The 18,193-nt window shown below is 39.6% G+C and overlaps 1 protein-coding gene across 9 annotated transcripts in view; it reads left to right on the forward strand.

The window, feature by feature from the left end:
* The first annotated feature begins 238 nt into the window (after positions 1-238).
* TCF7 (transcription factor 7) overlaps positions 239-18,193 on the forward strand; it is a 119,257-nt gene continuing 101,302 nt past the window's right edge. For 5 of the 9 annotated variants that reach the window (XM_072145826.1, XM_072145827.1, XM_072145833.1 and 2 more), the window contains exons 1-3: positions 240-658; positions 728-794; positions 11,395-11,501. In XM_072145826.1, the coding sequence (XP_072001927.1) occupies positions 470-658; positions 728-794; positions 11,395-11,501 (363 nt within the window). In that variant the 5' untranslated portion in view covers positions 240-469. Of the gene's footprint in view, positions 659-727; positions 795-11,394; positions 11,502-18,193 lie in introns of all 9 variants that reach the window. The other 4 variants (XM_072145824.1, XM_072145825.1, XM_072145829.1 and 1 more) reach the window with 1 other exon arrangement.

An 18,193-nucleotide genomic window follows, 5' to 3' on the forward strand; every position in this document is an offset into this window, starting at 1 on the left:
ATATTAAAAATCGTCACTAAGTGCAATTTTTTATGAAGAAGCCTTCACACAGCTCTTTATGTGGAAAAAGTTATAGATATTTGAAGGTGGGGAGTGAAAAATTGAAATGCAAAAATGGAAAAGGACCTGGTCGTTAAAGGGTAAAACATGAGAAATGCTGAAGATTCCGCAGATCCTTGAGTGAGTACATGACTTTTAGGAGGGAGCAGTGTGCCTGTCGCTTTAAGAGCCTTGCGCTGCAGCTGGTTCAGCCCCTCCGTGCAGCCATCAATCAGCAGGCGGTGTGCTTTGAAGTGATCTGCCTTCCCCTTGTCCTCACACGATCACAAGCTCCAGACTGCTCAGCTCCTGTCCCTGCCATCAGCTTCATCCAAACTTTCCGTGTCCCCTCCCCTCCCATGCCGGGCACCGATCGCCTGGCTTATACGTCTTGATTACTGTGCCCAAGCAGGGGGCTCCAGCATCCACCATGCCCCAGCTGAGTAGCGGCGGAGAGGAGGACTTGGGCGCCAGTGATGAGATGATCTCCTTCAAAGACGAGGGCGAGCAGGAGGAGAAGATCCAGGAGAATGCCTTTACTGAGCGGGATCTGGCTGATCTCAAGTCCTCGCTGGTCAATGAATCCGAGGCTCCCGCTCTCTCAGCTGGTCACCCGGAGGTAAGTGCCTAGCACCCTGCAGCTGCCCTATCCCTCACAGACAACTTCTGAGCCCTGCTCTTTCCACAGGCGATCAGGCGGGCACAGGATGCGCACAGAGTTTATCAGGAGAAGCTGGCAGATCACATGGAAGATGGTAAGCTCCTCTAACTCCCTCCTCCTCTTGTCCTATTCATGCCAGACCCAAACACAGACAAGGAAGAACAAGGGGCAATGACTGCCTGAGACCTGTACAACCTGCAGAAAACTTACCCATAGCTCCTGCAGTGTCTCTTCACTACCCCATCCACAAAGTACCAGGTGCTAATACTGCCCATAGAAGAATATGCCTGCCTGCCACTTCTGGCCAAATACTTGACATTTCCATGCCATAATAAATGTCTCCATTGTTTCTGATCACTTGGTTTTATCTGATGGATGCAGCGATTATATTGTCTCCGCTATCTGGGCTGATTCTTGGGCATGGAGTGCATGTGACTCCATGCCAGTGCCATTGGTTTGTGTTGGCACACAATTTGTAATAAATTAGGTAAAGCGAACACATGTGACATGTCATACAATTGAGCCACGTGGATGCTGGGGTGCATCTAGCTTGATAAATAAGATGCCACCCAGCTCATGTTACATGTCGATATACAGTTGCAGATAATAATGCATCAGAATAATTTGGAATTGATTATATATTTTTTAGGGACCAGTAACCTAGAAACACTAATAGATCACCTCTGTGACAAGTGCTCAATCGTAAGAGAATTCTTCTCAGTAATAACATTTATTCCCCATCCATAATAGATCGGACCGGTAGGACACCCAGAACTTTTGAGAACAAGTGCCCCCTTGTGACTTGTGTGAATGGAGCAGTAGTGCACATGTTCTATTTGCTTCTTTAGTATGTGACTGATGGAGGCAGTAATTCTCCATTCACACAAGTTATTTAGGATTACTTTCCTCGTGAGTAGAGATGAGCGGACCCATAGTTTCAGGTCGTGTTTGTGGCTAGTAGCAAGATGCGTCCATTCACCAGATTGGCTGTTCGGCGAGCAATATGTTTGGGTCATCTTGCCGAACCCAGACTGAAACTACAGATCCACTCATCTCTACTCATGAGCACAGTTTCGTTAGTAGGTGAAACTTTATAATGTATGTTTTTGTATATATCCAATTCTACTTGGTTGTTTCTGTAAGGTTTGTGTGATTCCCATGAGGTGGATCAGGGAGGATCTATTAATTCCACAACCAATGTCAAGTATAAACCATTTTGGCCGAGTGGAGATGGTAAGGATGAGCATCCCGTCTCCATAGGAAAGGAGCAGCTGTGATGCAAACTGGAGCGGGATTCAGACCTAATCTATAAAGTGTGGCGTGGCCACCCGGCTCTGTCATCGTGTGTTGAGTCACCATGCACATTAACAATATAGGTCTATGGGGGCCATGAACTGGCTACAGCTTGTGCTATCAGCTCGTGGTGCATGTAGCCTTAATGTTGGAACAAAAATGGACCAATAGTATATATCAATGCATAAATACTATTGAGTACAAATAATTGATGGTGAAAATTGCCCATATTGTTCACTAATTTATGCCCATTATGTGTGTTTTCCTCAGCAGCCAAACAAGTGCAAAAATAAGTGTAAAGTAAAATTTATGCACGGTAAAGTGGAGTAGTTTTCCCTTTAATTTTTTTGTTTTTAAGAAGTTCCCAGATAAATTGACTGTTGCAGCATGATTTTGTTATTATGAGTAAGGGGCTCATTCATATAGCCACACTTGTTTTGTAAAACATGGACAAATTGACATTTGTGTTTTCTTATAGTGAACACAGACTAGTTATGTTTTGTGTTGTAATTACTGTCATCCTGCAGGACTACTGTTCTGGGCTAAACACATCTACAGTAGTCTTGTAGGAAGGAAGGTTACAGATGGTTATGGACCTGTAAGTTCCACTGCCTGTACTTTGTTTGATTTGGGAACTACAGCAGGCACAGGGTCCATATTTCACAAATCATATCGATTTGTCTGGATAAGATCTTGCTCCTTAACTTTTTCCTAGTACTAGTTTGTTACAATCTCTCTTAGCCACCCTTAGCAAACTAAATGTTATTTTTTTCCCATTTGAAACTTGCAGATAAAGCTTTACTTATAGTTAAGCCTCCCATTATATTTTAATAATGGTATTTGTATTTTCTAAACCAAGCTGTGCACTGCCTGCAAGATTAAAAGAGATCAAGTGGAATAGGAGCTAATATAAGAAGTGATGTAAAGAGAACACTAGCATTTACATAATTGTGGATTTATAGGATTTACAGTGTACGGCAATGAAGGATTCCCTTTACAAATATTAAGCTGCATGTAGGCATCAGATATTTGCCTCAAGGTCTTGCAGAGTTATATGTGACCCTAATGTGTTATGTAAGGAGTTATATGGTATGAATATGAAAACTTAAATTGTATCTGAATGGATTATTAATACCCACAAATACTTTCTCTAAGAGTCAGTACTCTAAAACAGTACTAGTGCTAGATTTTTTGGGTTTCTTCTTTTGGAGCAATTTCTTTTACAAGCACATACTAGTTAAAAATGTGACAAATTGGCTAGTGTAGATTTGTACCCTGTTACATAGAGAGCACAAGTTGAATGAAGAAATCAGGCTATACTTTTTTGAGACTGAGTATATTTGATGGTGAGGTTTTGAGAATACTAGTCACATGATGTTATGGATCAAACATAACAATTCACAACATTTTATACACAGTAGGCCGTGATCATCAAAAGACGTTAAAAAAAAAACCAAAACCTTATAACAGCAGAATGACATGAAACTGGCATCAGTATTAAGACCACTTTGTAAGGTGTTGAATCTCTGCATTAATTTATATTCCCATTCTTTCCTTTCCCTCTTTGTTTTGAAATGTCACATTAAAACAGTAATCCGCAAATCTTCCATAGTGTGGTCCTCTCTGGAGAAACGTGTAGTCGCTGGGAGATCTTTCCCTTTTGTTTCCTTTGTCTATTTTTGGCAAATAAATTATATTGTTTGTGTAAGACAATATTCTATAATTTTACAGTATAAGTTTATTGTAGAACATTGTCTTTGATACATTGATGTCATAGATATAGATTTTTTTTTTTTGTATCAATTCCAGTTTTCTAGATCTCTGCTTGCTTTCTAACAATGTGCATGGACAGATTTCTATCCATTGGAAGTTTACATAGAAGCTTTCTATAGCAGCACAACAAGCTGTATCAATTTCTAGATATCTGAGTATATTGGAAAATTATATAACTTTATACAAACCGGATCAATTATTTGCTGCATGGACAACCCCTTTAATGCTCTAATGAAATCTCTGGTCTCTTTCCCCAACATATAGGGGGACACTGTTAAAACATAATCGAGTACACCACATTGGAAGAAGGAAAATGCCCCCTTGATCTTATGTACCTGATGTAATCGTGGTACAAGTACATGGTGTGAATGTGCCAACATGTTTTGCAGACAGGGTCACAAATTGGCTATGCAATTTGTTTTGATGGGATCGTTTCACTGTCTCATGACTGCCTATACTGATGGCAGATGATGGGGGTGGGAGGTGGAGAGAAGGATTGGGCATGTTGGATTTTAATTGATGGAGGTAGTTGGTTGAAAATGTCCAGTAGCTGCTTGTTCCCCGTTTTTAAAAAAAAGCATGTTCAATTGTCCAAGCATACAAACTTATGGTTGTGTCAGTAGTGCTATTGTTTGGTTTAGAGAAAGATAGTGGGGGGCTGTATCAATCTATCTATGTTACAAAGCTGGAGTGACAAACACTAGAAAGTGTGTTACATTCATTGAAGGTTTTAGCCAGATTTCTGATTCATCTGAAAAAGTGTGTCCTCTGTAAATATGGGGCATGGCCTGACACAAAATAGCTCATGCAACAGAAAATTTGGTCTGCACACCAGAAAATTCAACATCGTTGTCAGCAAACTGGCCTCGCTAATAGGAAGTGAAAAGTACGACTCGCCAGTCGTGTACATAACTGTATGGTCTTTTCCATTCTGTATATACAGCTGTATTTTGGCTGTAAATACAGGACGTATTGCAACAGTATGGCAACGTATTGCACCGTATCCGTATAAAATACAGTGGGCTGGAAGATGAAGGATGGCTGACTATTGGCTGTCTGACAGAATGGTTCTGGACAGAATGGTTCTGGATACTACACGTATATTCGGCAGCATACGGTGCACAGCCGTATGCAGCACATATTTTGCCTGTATTTTATATATTCCCATTGACTTCTACGGACCGTACAGAACGGAAATACTTTTGAAAAATAGGACATTCTCTATATTTTTATACAGCTCGCTTATGGTACGGTGGACAATACAGCCATGTACATGGATGGCCGCATTGCCCATTGGAATGCATGGGGCCGTATTCTGCACGTATTTATACGGTAGTGTGCATGGGGCCTTATACTGCACCAGATTGATCATCCAGCATCAGACAGTGATTAATCTGGCACAGCAAGACTGTCTAGTTCTGCTCACTGATCTAAAGACCCACACATTAAGACATTTCCCCTAATGTCTTTTTATTCATCTTAAAAATGTTTAGAAATTAAAAGACAATGTTTTGTAGTAGAATTTGAGAAAGCTTAAAAGAAATATTTATCTAGTGCTGTCATATTTAGGCGATTTACAGATTGTGTGCATGTACAGACAAAATAAGACATTACAAGATAATAACATGGTCAGATGAAACTGTAGCAATAAGGGCCCTGCTCACAAGACACTAGCAAAGTAATTTAGTTTTATTAAAGGAAACCTACCATGAGGAATCTACCATCAGAAGTAGATCGAATAGTAGATTCCTCCTACAAATGCCCTAATCTGTAATTTAACAAGTTAGGTTACAGGATTATTAAAAAAACCCTTTATTTTAGCAATATGTAAATTAACTGCAGAGGTTAATGGGGCATGGAGTAGCCTTAGCTCCCAGTGCCTGGCCAGGCTAGTACATGCCCCAGTAGCCTCTGCAGTTAATTTGCATATTACTAACATAAAGTTTTTAACAAATTGGATTAGTCTCCGGGATTATTAAATAACAGTTTAGGGCAGAGACAAGCTGGAGGAAACTATTATTCAATCTACTTCTGATGGTAGATTCCTCATGGTAGGTTTTCTTTTAAAAATTCTCTGATCCCAAGCCTTACTTTGCCTGAATGCTGCGCTTCACTTTAATCTTGGCAAGAAATAACCATAGACTTGGTTACAGAATAGGCTTATATAGAGAGTGTCACTTTTGTAACTGGAATAACCTGTATTAATGTTGTAGCTTTCTCACATAAAATGTTGTAGGTTGTCAGATGGCTCTTCCTGAAGGGGATCAAATCTTAAATAGAAATGCTAGCCACGGATGTTACCCAGAGTCAATTGTGATGTTGGCTACCAAATGAGATGGATATATTGTGTGTGTTCGTGCATGACCATTTCAGTAAGCCAATAATGCAGGCTACATGTATGACAGCGACAACGGTTTGGCCTCTCTTACATGGTGGTATGCTCCCCCAGGCGAGCATCCTGCCGGACGCTGGAGAGGCAGAGGCATAAGCGCTGCTCACCCCACAGTTGTCCAATCGTTGTGGTCATTTCATTATCCGGTGATGTTGCAAGAGCAATAGTTTATAAGGAAAAGTGAAGTTTAGTGTTGGTCAGGTTATCAGCTACAGATATCAAGATGGAACTTCAGTGAAGTCATAAAATCAGTAGAATCCATTAATTCAGCTCCCAAATTAAAAAGGTTGTCTAGTTTTAAAAGATAAATGTAATAATATGTGTAATGTAAAATGACACAATTTTGTAATATACTTTCTGTATCAATTCCTCCCTGTCCTTTATACCTGTGCTTGCTGTCAATAAAAAATATTGAATTGTATCAGGTGCACAGCTCTGATTATTGTGCTGTTAATCCTGTGTGATATCACATGACTATGAACAGATTTTTATCCAGCTAAAAGTAAATAATGGAGGTTTCTATTGACAAAACTGATTTAGAAGTGAGGAATTCCTACAAAAAGTACACTGAAAAAATGTAAAAACATTTCATTACATTAAACTAAATTTCTGTGCTATGACCTGTGCTTCTTAGTTGTTTTAGTGTAACTTTATCAGTAAATACAAATACACAATATGTAAATGCTATTTGTGACCTCTGTGATCCTGATAACAATGCAGTCCAGTTCCAACTTCCTTTGAGATAGGGGGGGCGTGTGGTTGGTCCCTCTTAATTATAGTTTATGGTTGATAAAGCCGCAGTCAGCAAGTTTTTCTGTTGCTTGTGTAGTACTAGCATATTTTGTGGTTCTGTAGATAAATTATGCCTCCTATACACAGATGAGTGCACATATATAAAATCAAAATTCCATTGGAATGCTATCTGGAGTTATGGGAATTGTGTTTAAAAAAAAAAAAAAAAAACAGAAGTCAATGGATACCAATGAATGTTAAGAGTTGTATGTAAATCCAGGACAAAAAGACAGCGATGCAGGAGCCTCTAATGTTTATGCAAATTTTTGTAGCAAATCTGTCCCCTAAATATGCAGATTTTTAACAGTACAGTATTAGAGGGACAGGTCAAATTTTCTATTAGTGCATGCAGAGCATCGGTAACTTTAAGCCCACACACACACAGAAAAAAAAAAAAACTTGCTTTATCAACAGTAAGAGCCCTCAATACATTTGAATGCTCATTTTTGCTGTCCATGCACATGTTTTGTTTTGGGTAATGTGGAGAAAGCTACTAAAAAATTGCTGTTTGTCATCTCTCCCCAAGAACAATGACTGGCACCTGTGCCACCGTCCTGTATTGTTGGAAGAGAGTCAGGACAGAACGTTTATGGTCAATATTGGGTGGGTTGTCCAGACATATCTAATGTGTTAATTCTGATTAAAAAGCAAATCAATTTAAGAAATTATTTTTATATTATATTTTAATTTAAGAAATTAAAAGGTAAAATTCTTTGGGTTACCAGTAATCTTGAAAGCTCCAGAGTTATAAAGGTAATTTAATCTAAGTTTTTTTGATTATGGTATCACTATGGTTCAGCATTTGTATTTAATGTTGAAATTATAAATTTGACTTTGCATAGTATTAAAAACACTGACTGCAGTTAACTCAATATTGCATTCATGTAACGTTCGCGTGAATTTATGAAGCTGAGGTATGAGTAGCTGTTTGAGTTGCCATCACTGTGACTACCTGTGAAAAAAAGTAGAAACATTGAAATAAAATAACAGCATTATAGGTGACTAGCATGTTCTCAAGATCCCTGCCAGGCAAACCACAAATCCTTATATCTCTTCTTTCTGAAGCCATGTCCAATGCAACAGAAGTGGATGAAAGTTGCAGTTACTCAGAATCTTTAGGCACTGTATAAAGTTTGTAAATAATAATAGTGAAGCAGTAATTGTGTGGGCTGACATGGAATATGCACTTACCGAGTACAGTTATGTGACATTTCCTCTGTTAGCGTGTACAATCTACTAGGGGAGTGGTACCATTAGACCACAGAGGAAAACGGCTTGTCGAAATACTTTCACCTCAAACGGTTGCACAAGTATCTAGCACCACTGTACCTATGTTTTGATTTGTGATGTGTGACCCCATTGTTTAGCTCTTGAAGTGAACCTTGAAGTGACATCTTGCATGATTAGTCATTGCTTCTCCTCTGATCAGAGTGTAAACAGCTCAAATAAATGATGTTTGAAGTACACAAGTCTAATTGATCAAGAACAAAGGCTGGTGTCTAGACAGCGGATGATAAGAAGTGACAAAATGAAACCATCACATCTTTTATAGAGGTATTTTAAGGAGGTGTTGCTCCTACCAAGAAAAAAAATATCATAAATGTATTACATAAATATAGTAAGCAGGTAAAAATGATCAGCATTTTTATGGAATTGACTTTGCGATATCCTTTAAACAGGGAAGTTAACTGGCAAGCCCGTTGATGACCAGAAGTGATGTGAAGGAGACATTCTGTATTTCGGAAAAGAGAAGAAATTCTAGAAAATACCTTGTTTTCAGGGATAATCATTATTTTACTAGTGTGTTTACCCCCTTTCTTACTGGGCCTTTTTTTTAGTTTATGCAATGGACCTATTTTAACTGCAAATAACTACCGTATAAACCAAGATACCTCATTTTAACACAGAAAACTGGGAAAACCTTTGACTCGAGTATAAGCCTATGGTGGGAAATACATTGTTTACAGCCTCAAGGCAGTATAAAGCTGACCAGCCCCCTCCCTGTCCAGGGGTTTTGTATCCTGGTATGGTGGTGGCTAACTCTACAATCACACTCCAGTGTATATGGTGGAATGCAATTGGATGATAACTTGCACCCTATTAACCGTTGGCTGTACAGGCAGGATCTACCACAGAAAATGACCTCTGAATTGCTGTTTTACCCTTAAGGCGAGTTGTGCAGGCTCACCTTCTGGGGAGAGACAGATAAAGGGCCTTATTCGCAAACACTCCTCTGCCCACACATCGGTAGGGGTGTTGCATATGTAATATGTGTATATGTTAGTTTGTGCTTAGTTTTACCAATGTATTGCAAGATGCACACATTCCCAATCAAATTTAGGGTGTTGCAAGACCCGATGACCTACTACTGAGACCAAGCTTTCTGACACTGGGCAGCAAATTTCTCTCTAGAATCTCTGGGTAGTTTTGAGATTTCATTGTACCCTGCAAAGATTGAAGACACCATGTGTAGTCACAGGAACATCAAGCTGCATGGAGAGTGTGGTACACTGACTGATTACAAGATTGTAGACGCCTATGATGCTAGTGGACATACCTGGATTTAAAGGGAATCTGTCACCTACATTTTCCTTGCATACCAGGTAAAATAATAAAATTCAGTCAGTTACTAGGGCTCTATGGGAACCTGCCACTAGCTGTATTTGTGAAAACAGGTTTGTGGTGATGGGTTCCCTTTTTAACACCTTAAGGGTGTAGCCAATTATAACCTAAGGCTCAGCCACATTTTTTTTTTTTTTGTATTTTGATTTGCATCACTTTATATGGTTTTAACTTTTGAACACTGTTCCTTATCTATGTGATTTTGAGATTGATTTTTCGTCACATGTTGTACTTCATTTTAGTGGTAAACTTTGGCTGATAAGTTTTGCGTTATTTATATAAAAAAATTAAAACTGATGAATTACATTTGATGATTTGGCTAAATAACACTTCCCATATGTCTGCTTTACATTTTCATAATTATTGAAATGGCTGGATAATTTATTTGGTCATGTGGCTTACAAATCGAACATCAGTTTTCCATTTTTTCAAGGCAATTGCAGAATTGACCTTTTTGGGAGATAATTGTCTTTTGTTAAAATTTTAAAAATCTAATATTAGAAACCCCTATATATCAACCCATTTTCAAATCTGCACCCCTAAAAACGATCAAAACCCGCTTTTATGAAGATTAACCCCAGCGATCAACACCCCGCGAAGACGGCGTGGGGTGGACAATCATGGAGGAGGAGCAGTCACGCTCACCGTGGCATTTAACGGGTTAAATACCTGTGATCGGAACTCTCTCTAACTGGGGTGTCACACGTTAATTACAGCTGACACCCCATGTATACCGAAGATCTCTGATCTTGAGCTGAGCCAGCATCAGCTCTGCGTTCTATATAGCGAACTCTGAGCGCTAAGTTACAGTGCTCGGCGTCTGATATATCAGACCAGAGCGTTAAGGAGTTGACACATGGTTTTCGGGGGTACCATCATTTCTCTCCAGGCCTGTTCCATGAGTTTTATTAAAAAAAAAAAATCTGTAGAATGGTTAAACAGCAATGTCTGCCTTTCATTTAAAATTCAGTGTACAATTCCATGGTGTGGGCGGGACTCTATGATTCCTGTAGTTCTGTGAGCTGACAATGTGGTTAGAGTATTAGTTTACAGGTTTATATACATTATTCATTTTAGCTTCTGAACATTGTGCTAGTAGATAGAAAGAGAGATGAGACAGATCAGAGATGAGATCCATGAGATGCCTATTGCACACAATGACACAGCTCTCCTATGTCTCTGCTATTCCACGACACCCTAGATCTGCTGTGGCATCCCAGATATAAAGAACTTATCTGTTTGTAGCTTGTAGTTCTCCTCATGCTTCTGCTTGCAGGAAGTCAGTGTGTGTGTGTGTGTCAGTGTGAGCTCCATCCTGGACTGCAGGGGGGAGGGGTAGAGTGCAGAGAGAGAGAAACTCTGCTCCACGGCCGTCACACAGAAATCCAAGATGGCTTCCCCGACCCCCAAGTCAGAAGTCACAAGGTCATGTCTAGGGGCAACTGAAATTGTGTACACCAGGACTGATAGAGACAGGTTCGACATATTGGTGAAATGCTGCATTTTTGTTAATCATGAATTAGAGAATATGTTATTTTGTTATCCTAAGTACATTTAAGAAACTTGTCTTCATGGGAATACCCCTTTAATGTCTGCATTGGATTTAACTTTTTGGTAAATTTCCCCCTATAATGGAAAAAAAGTTTAGAAGGAGCCAATCATATTGCAGCTTTCTCTCTTATCTGACATCTAATTCTGATTAGATTTTCTCTTTTAACTAGTTGTAATAAATCTATGTATCTACAATAATCACTAAAAGTCTTTAACAATTGAAATAAAAATGTCTAAAGTATTCTTATTTATTCATTTTTGTGTTCTATAGGGATTAAACATCACGAAGAGCCGATGTATAAAGGTTCTGGGTATACCAGCTATCCATTCCTTATGCTGTCTGATCCTTATCTTTCTAATGGATCTATGTCTACACTGGTGAGTCTGCCATTCTTACATCATGAAGCTGAATAAAATCAAAAATAGTTCAAGGAGAAGTGGAGGCTATGGGGTTTATTTATCATTGGGCAGACTCCCTGACTGTATTTGGCCCTTCAATACATTTGCCTGCAGTTTTTTTTTCCTCCACTACTATGTTTGCACCTTTCATTGTTAAAAAAAGAACAAAAAAAGTCTCATTCCAGGGGGACTAGAATGAGACTGCAATGTTTTATGTCTCAATTTGTAAATCTGACCTTACATGGTCAGAATGAATGATAAGTCACAAAAACTCCAAAGCAACATTTTACCACCAAAAATCTGCAGGAAATCTTATGATGGATGTTTCTGTATAACTTTGCCTAGATCCTGCGATTGAAATGGCCATAGTGCTATTTCTCATCCCTGTTTTTCCCTACACAATGGAGCTATTGACCAATTTAATCTGAGCTAGAGGGAAACCATTCCTAAGGGTACTTCTTCTAATGCAACGTCTTTCTATAATGCTGCATCGGAAGAAATTTGCTGGACATTGCATCCTGTTGTTGCTAGGGCTGGGTTGTGTTATCACAGCTTAACTCCGGCATATATACCTGTTATCGGAAAAGCTCCGGTCTCTACAGTTTAACCCCTTAGGCACTGCAGTCAAACATGGACCATGGTGTCTAAGCAGTAGCAGAGGTAGTGGCTCCATCAGCACCCCCTGCAACGATTACAGGGTGCCAATGGTGTTGCATGGTAGCCCGGAGTGCACTGAAGAACCCCAAGACTGGCCTGGCCTAATAGATAACCATCACAGGCGGAGGGAGTGCAGTGCATTATATAATAGATCAAATGTCAGTGCCCCCTGGTGGGACAAAGTAAAACAAACTGTAGACCGTTTACGATGGTCCAAGCCCCAAGCATACTCTTCTGGTTTAACCAGATTTAAATTACTATGTGGCGAAGATGAGCCCAGTTTTTAATATACCAGAATATAGCTCTTTTTAAACATTCTCTCAGCTAATAAATACATGTGTACTCTGAACAGACCCTTAGGATCCATTCACACATTCCGGTTGGATTGCGTTTACAAATGCAATTCATGCGGAATGGGGCTTGGCCTATCCCATATGCGTTTCAACTGAAAAGCATGTGGTCGGTAAAAGGACCACTTTTTTTTATTGTTGTTGTTTTTGAATACAAACAATGCAAAACATGTGGTAATACATGCCCATTGCATGCATTTCAGAGTAAAATGCAATTAAGCCAAGCTCCTCATGTATCACACTTTGGCTTGCCTTTTTCTTTAATTTTTGAGACACTTGTTCTTGTGCTCATTTGCGACTCTTTTTGCGCCTAAACTGTCTCCTTTCAAAGATCACCATTGTCTAGTTTCCTGCAATATTCCCTGAGTTATCACCTTAATACAGACGTGAAAGTTGCAACTTTTAGAAAAGTTTTTTCGCAAACCTACGGCTGCCCCTGATCAGGCATAGAATTTAACTGTGGACTGTTTGCGCCTTTTGGAGACTACAGACCAAACGCCACATGTATTAACAAGGCAAAACTGTTAAGATGCATCTGATCAGCAGGAAAGCCAGGAAAAGTCGTAAAAAACAGAAGAAGCAAGACGTGATACATGTGCCCTGTTGTCTTCCGTCGCTGACCTGATACCGGTTCAGCTATAGTCACCAGAGCTTAGCTGGTATCCTTAAGAATGGGGTGTCAGATGTAAGGCCTCATGCACATGACCATATGTTTTGTATGTTGTAATTACAATAGTATTTTTACCATAAATTCAGGATGTTTTTCACCCGTGTGAGCATGTATGGATGAATGACTATAGGCTGGCTACATAATGCACTTCCCGCTGACCTCCCTGGATACTGCACACATAATTACTGCAGCATAAAGAGCACAGCTGTATGTGCAGCATATATGCAACACTTTTTTTATACATTCCCATAGACTTCCATGGGACGAACGGAAATGCATAAGAAAATAGGAGATGCCCAAAAAATGGTACGGTGGACAATACATCCATGAATGGGCTGTATGCTGCACGTATATACGACCGTTTTCATAGGTTTGTGTGTATGAGGCCTAACATTTGACACTCAAGTGTATCACCTGCGGGAGCAAGCCCTACTCACGGGGTTTAACTTGTTGACAGTCAGGATCTTACAGGCACTGTGTAAGCCTGTCATTGAAGGGAATACTTTAAAAGGCCTTTTTAACTGGTTCTCGACCGCCCGCCGTGTATTCACGGCGCCTGTCAGGTCCCGCTGCATGGAGAGGGCTCACGGGCTGAGCCCTCTCCATAGCCGGTAAGTCTTTGCTGCATATTGTAGCAAAGACTTACCGGTAACACCCGCGATCGGTGCTAGCAGTCGCTGCTGGCAGCCTCATAAAGATGCCATCTTGCCTAGGATTGTCGCTCCCCGTGACGTAATCGGGGAGCGGCGATCCATCTCCATGGTAGTATGGCCGTATATACTGCCATACTGTAGTATGGCAGTATATGATAGGATCGATCAGACAACCTAGGGTTAAAGTACCCTAGGGAGTCTGAAAAATAGTAAAAATAAAAATAAAAAAAAAGTTAAAAAAATCACCCCCCTTTCCCTGGACCTGACATAAATATAAATAAACAGTAAAAATCATAAACACATTAGGTATCGACGCGTCTGAAAATGCCCGATCTATCAAAATATATTAACGGTTTTTCAATGCGTTTAAACCCGTAACAGAAAATGGCGCCCAAAGTAAAAAATGGCACTTTTCTGCCATTTTGAAAAATATAAAAAAAATCTATAAAAAGTGATCAAAAGGCTGTACAGTCCTAAAAATGATATCATTGAAAATATTATCAAATGTCGCAAAAAATGACACAACCAATAGCTCCCTACAACAAAGTATAAAAAAGTTATTAGCGCCAGAAGATGGCAAAATAATAAAAAACAATTTTGTACAGGAGGTTTTAATTTTTGTAAATGTATTAAAACATTATAAAACCTATACAAATTTGGTATCCCCGTAATCGTACCAACCAAAAGAATAAAGTAGACATGTCATTTGGGGCGCTCAGTGAAAGCCATAATATCCAAGCCCACAAGAAAATGGCGCAAATGCGTTTTTTCACCATTTTCGCGGCATTTGGAATTTTTTTTCCCGCTTCCCAGTACATGGTATGGAATATTACATACCATCACTATGAAGTACAATTTGTTATGCAGAAAACAAGCCATCACACAGCTTTTTAGGTGTAAAAATAAAAAAGTTATAGATTTTTGAATGTGGGGAGTATAAAATGGACATGAAAAAACAGGAAAGGGCCCGGTCCTTAACCGGTTAAGCTATCTGTCTGCAAAAGATGACCGTTCTAATACTTTGCAATATGTCCGTATTGTGGGGTTTTAAAGAATTTTTTTTTTTTTAAATCAATAAAAAATGATCCCAAAGCTCTTTACCATTATATAAAAGTTTTATATGTAAAAGTGAAAATCACCACACAAACATAATAAAAATTGGTATCACCGCACCTGTAAACTTGCCAAATGTAACTTTACCAAAAAAATGCAATAAAAGTTGATCACAAAAAACGTATGTACTGCAAAATGGTACTGGTCTATAGAACATGTCACGTAAAAAAAACCCCCTCAACTAGCTCTGTAAACAAAAAAATTTTTATGCCACTTGGAAGATATATCAATATAGTATCACCATAGTCATACTGATCCACAGGAAAGCTTATCATATTAAACTAGGCTATGCAGAGAACACCAAATAAATAAATCACAGTATTGATGTTTGTTCACACACCCCTTTCCCCACAAAAAGTTAACCCCCATAACGTAAAATGGCTCCCATAGTAAAAAATACCACTTTTTTTGCCATTTTGAAAAATATAAAAAATTCTATAAAAAGTGATCAAATAGTGCTAAAAATGGTAGCATTGAAAATTGTCATCAAGGCCCAAAAAATTACACCACCCACAGCTCTGTACACCGATGTATGAAAAAGTTATTAGTGCCAGAAGATGGAAAAATGAAGAATTGTTTTTTTTTTTTTTGTTTTTTTTTACAGGAGGTTTTAATTTTTGTAAATGTATGAAAACATTATAAAACCTATACAAATTTGGTATTCCTGTGCGCGCACCGAACCAAAGAATGAAGTAGACTTGTAATTTGGGGCAAACCGTTTTCACTGCATTTGGATTTTCTTTTTTTCCCAGTGCATGGCATGGAATATAACAGTCACTATGAATTGCAATTTGTTATGTAGAAAACAAGCCCTCATACAGCTAATTACATGAAAAGAATAAAAAAAGATTTTTGCAGGTGGAGAGTAAAAAATGGAAACTGAAAAATGAAAAAGGGCCTCGGCGGGAAGGGGTTAAAGGGGTTGCTCACTTTTTTTACATATGTTTCCTTTACTGCCTTAATCATAGTCCCTGAATGGTCATCAAGTGATTCTGGGAAATATGCAAATAAGTTTTCTGGGATGGGACTAGTGATTCAGCATTCCTGATACTAACTTTAGTGCTGTCTGCAAACTCTCAGTGGATCGTTTACATGTCTGAGCACTGATGAATAGGAGGGGCTGCAGCAACATGTGACGCATCCTGCTCTCCCTCCTCCCTTCTTCTTGTGTCCGTTAGTGTGCCAGACTTTTTAAGAGAAAGGGGTATAGTCATAGATTCCATTAGAATGGACAGAAGATGTGAGAGACGGGAAGTTCGGTATATATGCAGAGGGCAGTCAACAGGGAAAGGCTGTAGGTCTCAAAGGAGGCAAAGCTACAGGTACATATACACACAGAGTGTCTTTTTTTTTTGGCCAACCCCTTTAACTCAGCGTGTGATTATGTGTGGAGACTGTGAATTGCGTTTCAGAACACAATCAAAATGCGATCAAAATACAATGGAAACGTGGCCCAGGTTGCGCTCTCAATGTTGCAACTCAAGCTGTATCCTAATCAGTTTTAAATTGGAAAGACATTAACTGAACGACTGAATCTCATTTTTTAAACAGGTTTCCTTTTTCAAAATTAATTTCACATTTTCAGTTTTCTTTCACTTATTAAATTGCACCTAAAACCACATCAAAATTGATTAATTCAGTTAAGGTGCAGCTTTAACTGCAACATGTGAATTCCCATCTATCAAAATTTTTTTTTTAAACAAATATATATATAATATATATATGTACACTCACCAGCCATTTTATTAGGTACACCATGCTAGTAACAGGCTGGACCCCCTTTTGCCTTCAGAACTGCCTCAATTCTTTGTGGCATAGATTCAACAAGGTGCTGGAAGCATTCCTCAGAGATTTTGGTCCATATTGACATGATGGCATCACACAGTTGCCGCAGATTTGTCAGCTGCACATCCATGATGCGAATCTCCCGTTCCACCACATCCCAAAGATGCTCTATTGGATTGAGATCTGGTGACTGTGGAGGCCATTTGAGTACAGTGAACTCATTGTCATGTTCAAGAAACCAGTCTGAGATGATTCCAGCTTTATGACATGGCGCATTATCCTGCTGAAAGTAGCCATCAGATGTTGGGTACATTGTGGTCATAAAGGGATGGACATGGTCAGCAACAATACTCAGGTAGGCTGTGGCGTTGCAACAATGCTCAATTGGTACCAAGGGGCCCAAAGAGTGCCAAGAAAATATTCCCCACACCATGACACCACCACCACCAGCCTGAACCGTTGATACAAGGCAGGATGGATCCATGCTTTCATGTTGTTGACGCCAAATTCTGACCCTACCATCCGAATGTCGCAGCAGAAATCGAGACTCATCAGACCAGGCAACGTTTTTCCAATCTTCTACTGTCCAATTTCGATGAGCTTGTGCAAATTGTAGCCTCAGTTTCCTGTTCTTAGCTGAAAGGAGTGGCACCCGGTGTGGTCTTCTGCTGCTGTAGCCTATCTGCCTCAAAGTTCGACGTACTGTGCGTTCAGAGATGCTTTTCTGCCTACCTTGGTTGTAATGGGTGGCGATTTGAGTCACTGTTGCCTTTCTATCAGCTCGAACCAGTCTGCCCATTCTCCTCTGACTTCTGGCATCAACAAGGCATTTCCGCCCACAGAACTGCCGCTCACTGGATGTTTTTTTCTTTTTCGGACCATTCTCTGTAAACCCTAGAGATGGTTGTGCGTGAAAATCCCAGTAGATCAGCAGTTTCTGAAATACTCAGACCAGCCCTTCTGGTATCAACAACCATGCCACGTTCAAAGGCACTCAAATCACCTTTCTTCCCCATACTGATGCTCGGTTTGAACTTCAGGAGATTGTCTTGACCATGTCTACATACCTAAATGCACTGAGTTGCCGCCATGTGATTGGCTGATTAGAAATTAAGTGTTAACGAGCAGTTGGACAGGTGTACCTAATAAAGTGGCCGGTGAGTGTATGTATGTATATGTGTGTGTGTGTATCTATGAGAGGGGTTGGTGTGTTTTTTTTTTTTTTGTTTTTTTTTTTGTCGGGCATGATATTTGGCATACTTCTTAACTTTTGGAGAAGTAGAAGAACAAAACGGGGTCTTCTCTGCCACCCCCACACAGTATAATTTCCTTCTTGGTACCCCCCCTCACATTGTTCCACCAGAACTCGCCATCACATTGCCCCCCCCCCCCCAGCAGCTTCCCCTCTTGTTGTGAACCACTCCAATAGCTTCCACTGATTAT

The sequence above is a fragment of the Engystomops pustulosus genome, chromosome 4, assembly GCF_040894005.1.
Source record: "Engystomops pustulosus chromosome 4, aEngPut4.maternal, whole genome shotgun sequence".
NCBI lineage: Eukaryota > Metazoa > Chordata > Amphibia > Anura > Leptodactylidae > Engystomops > Engystomops pustulosus.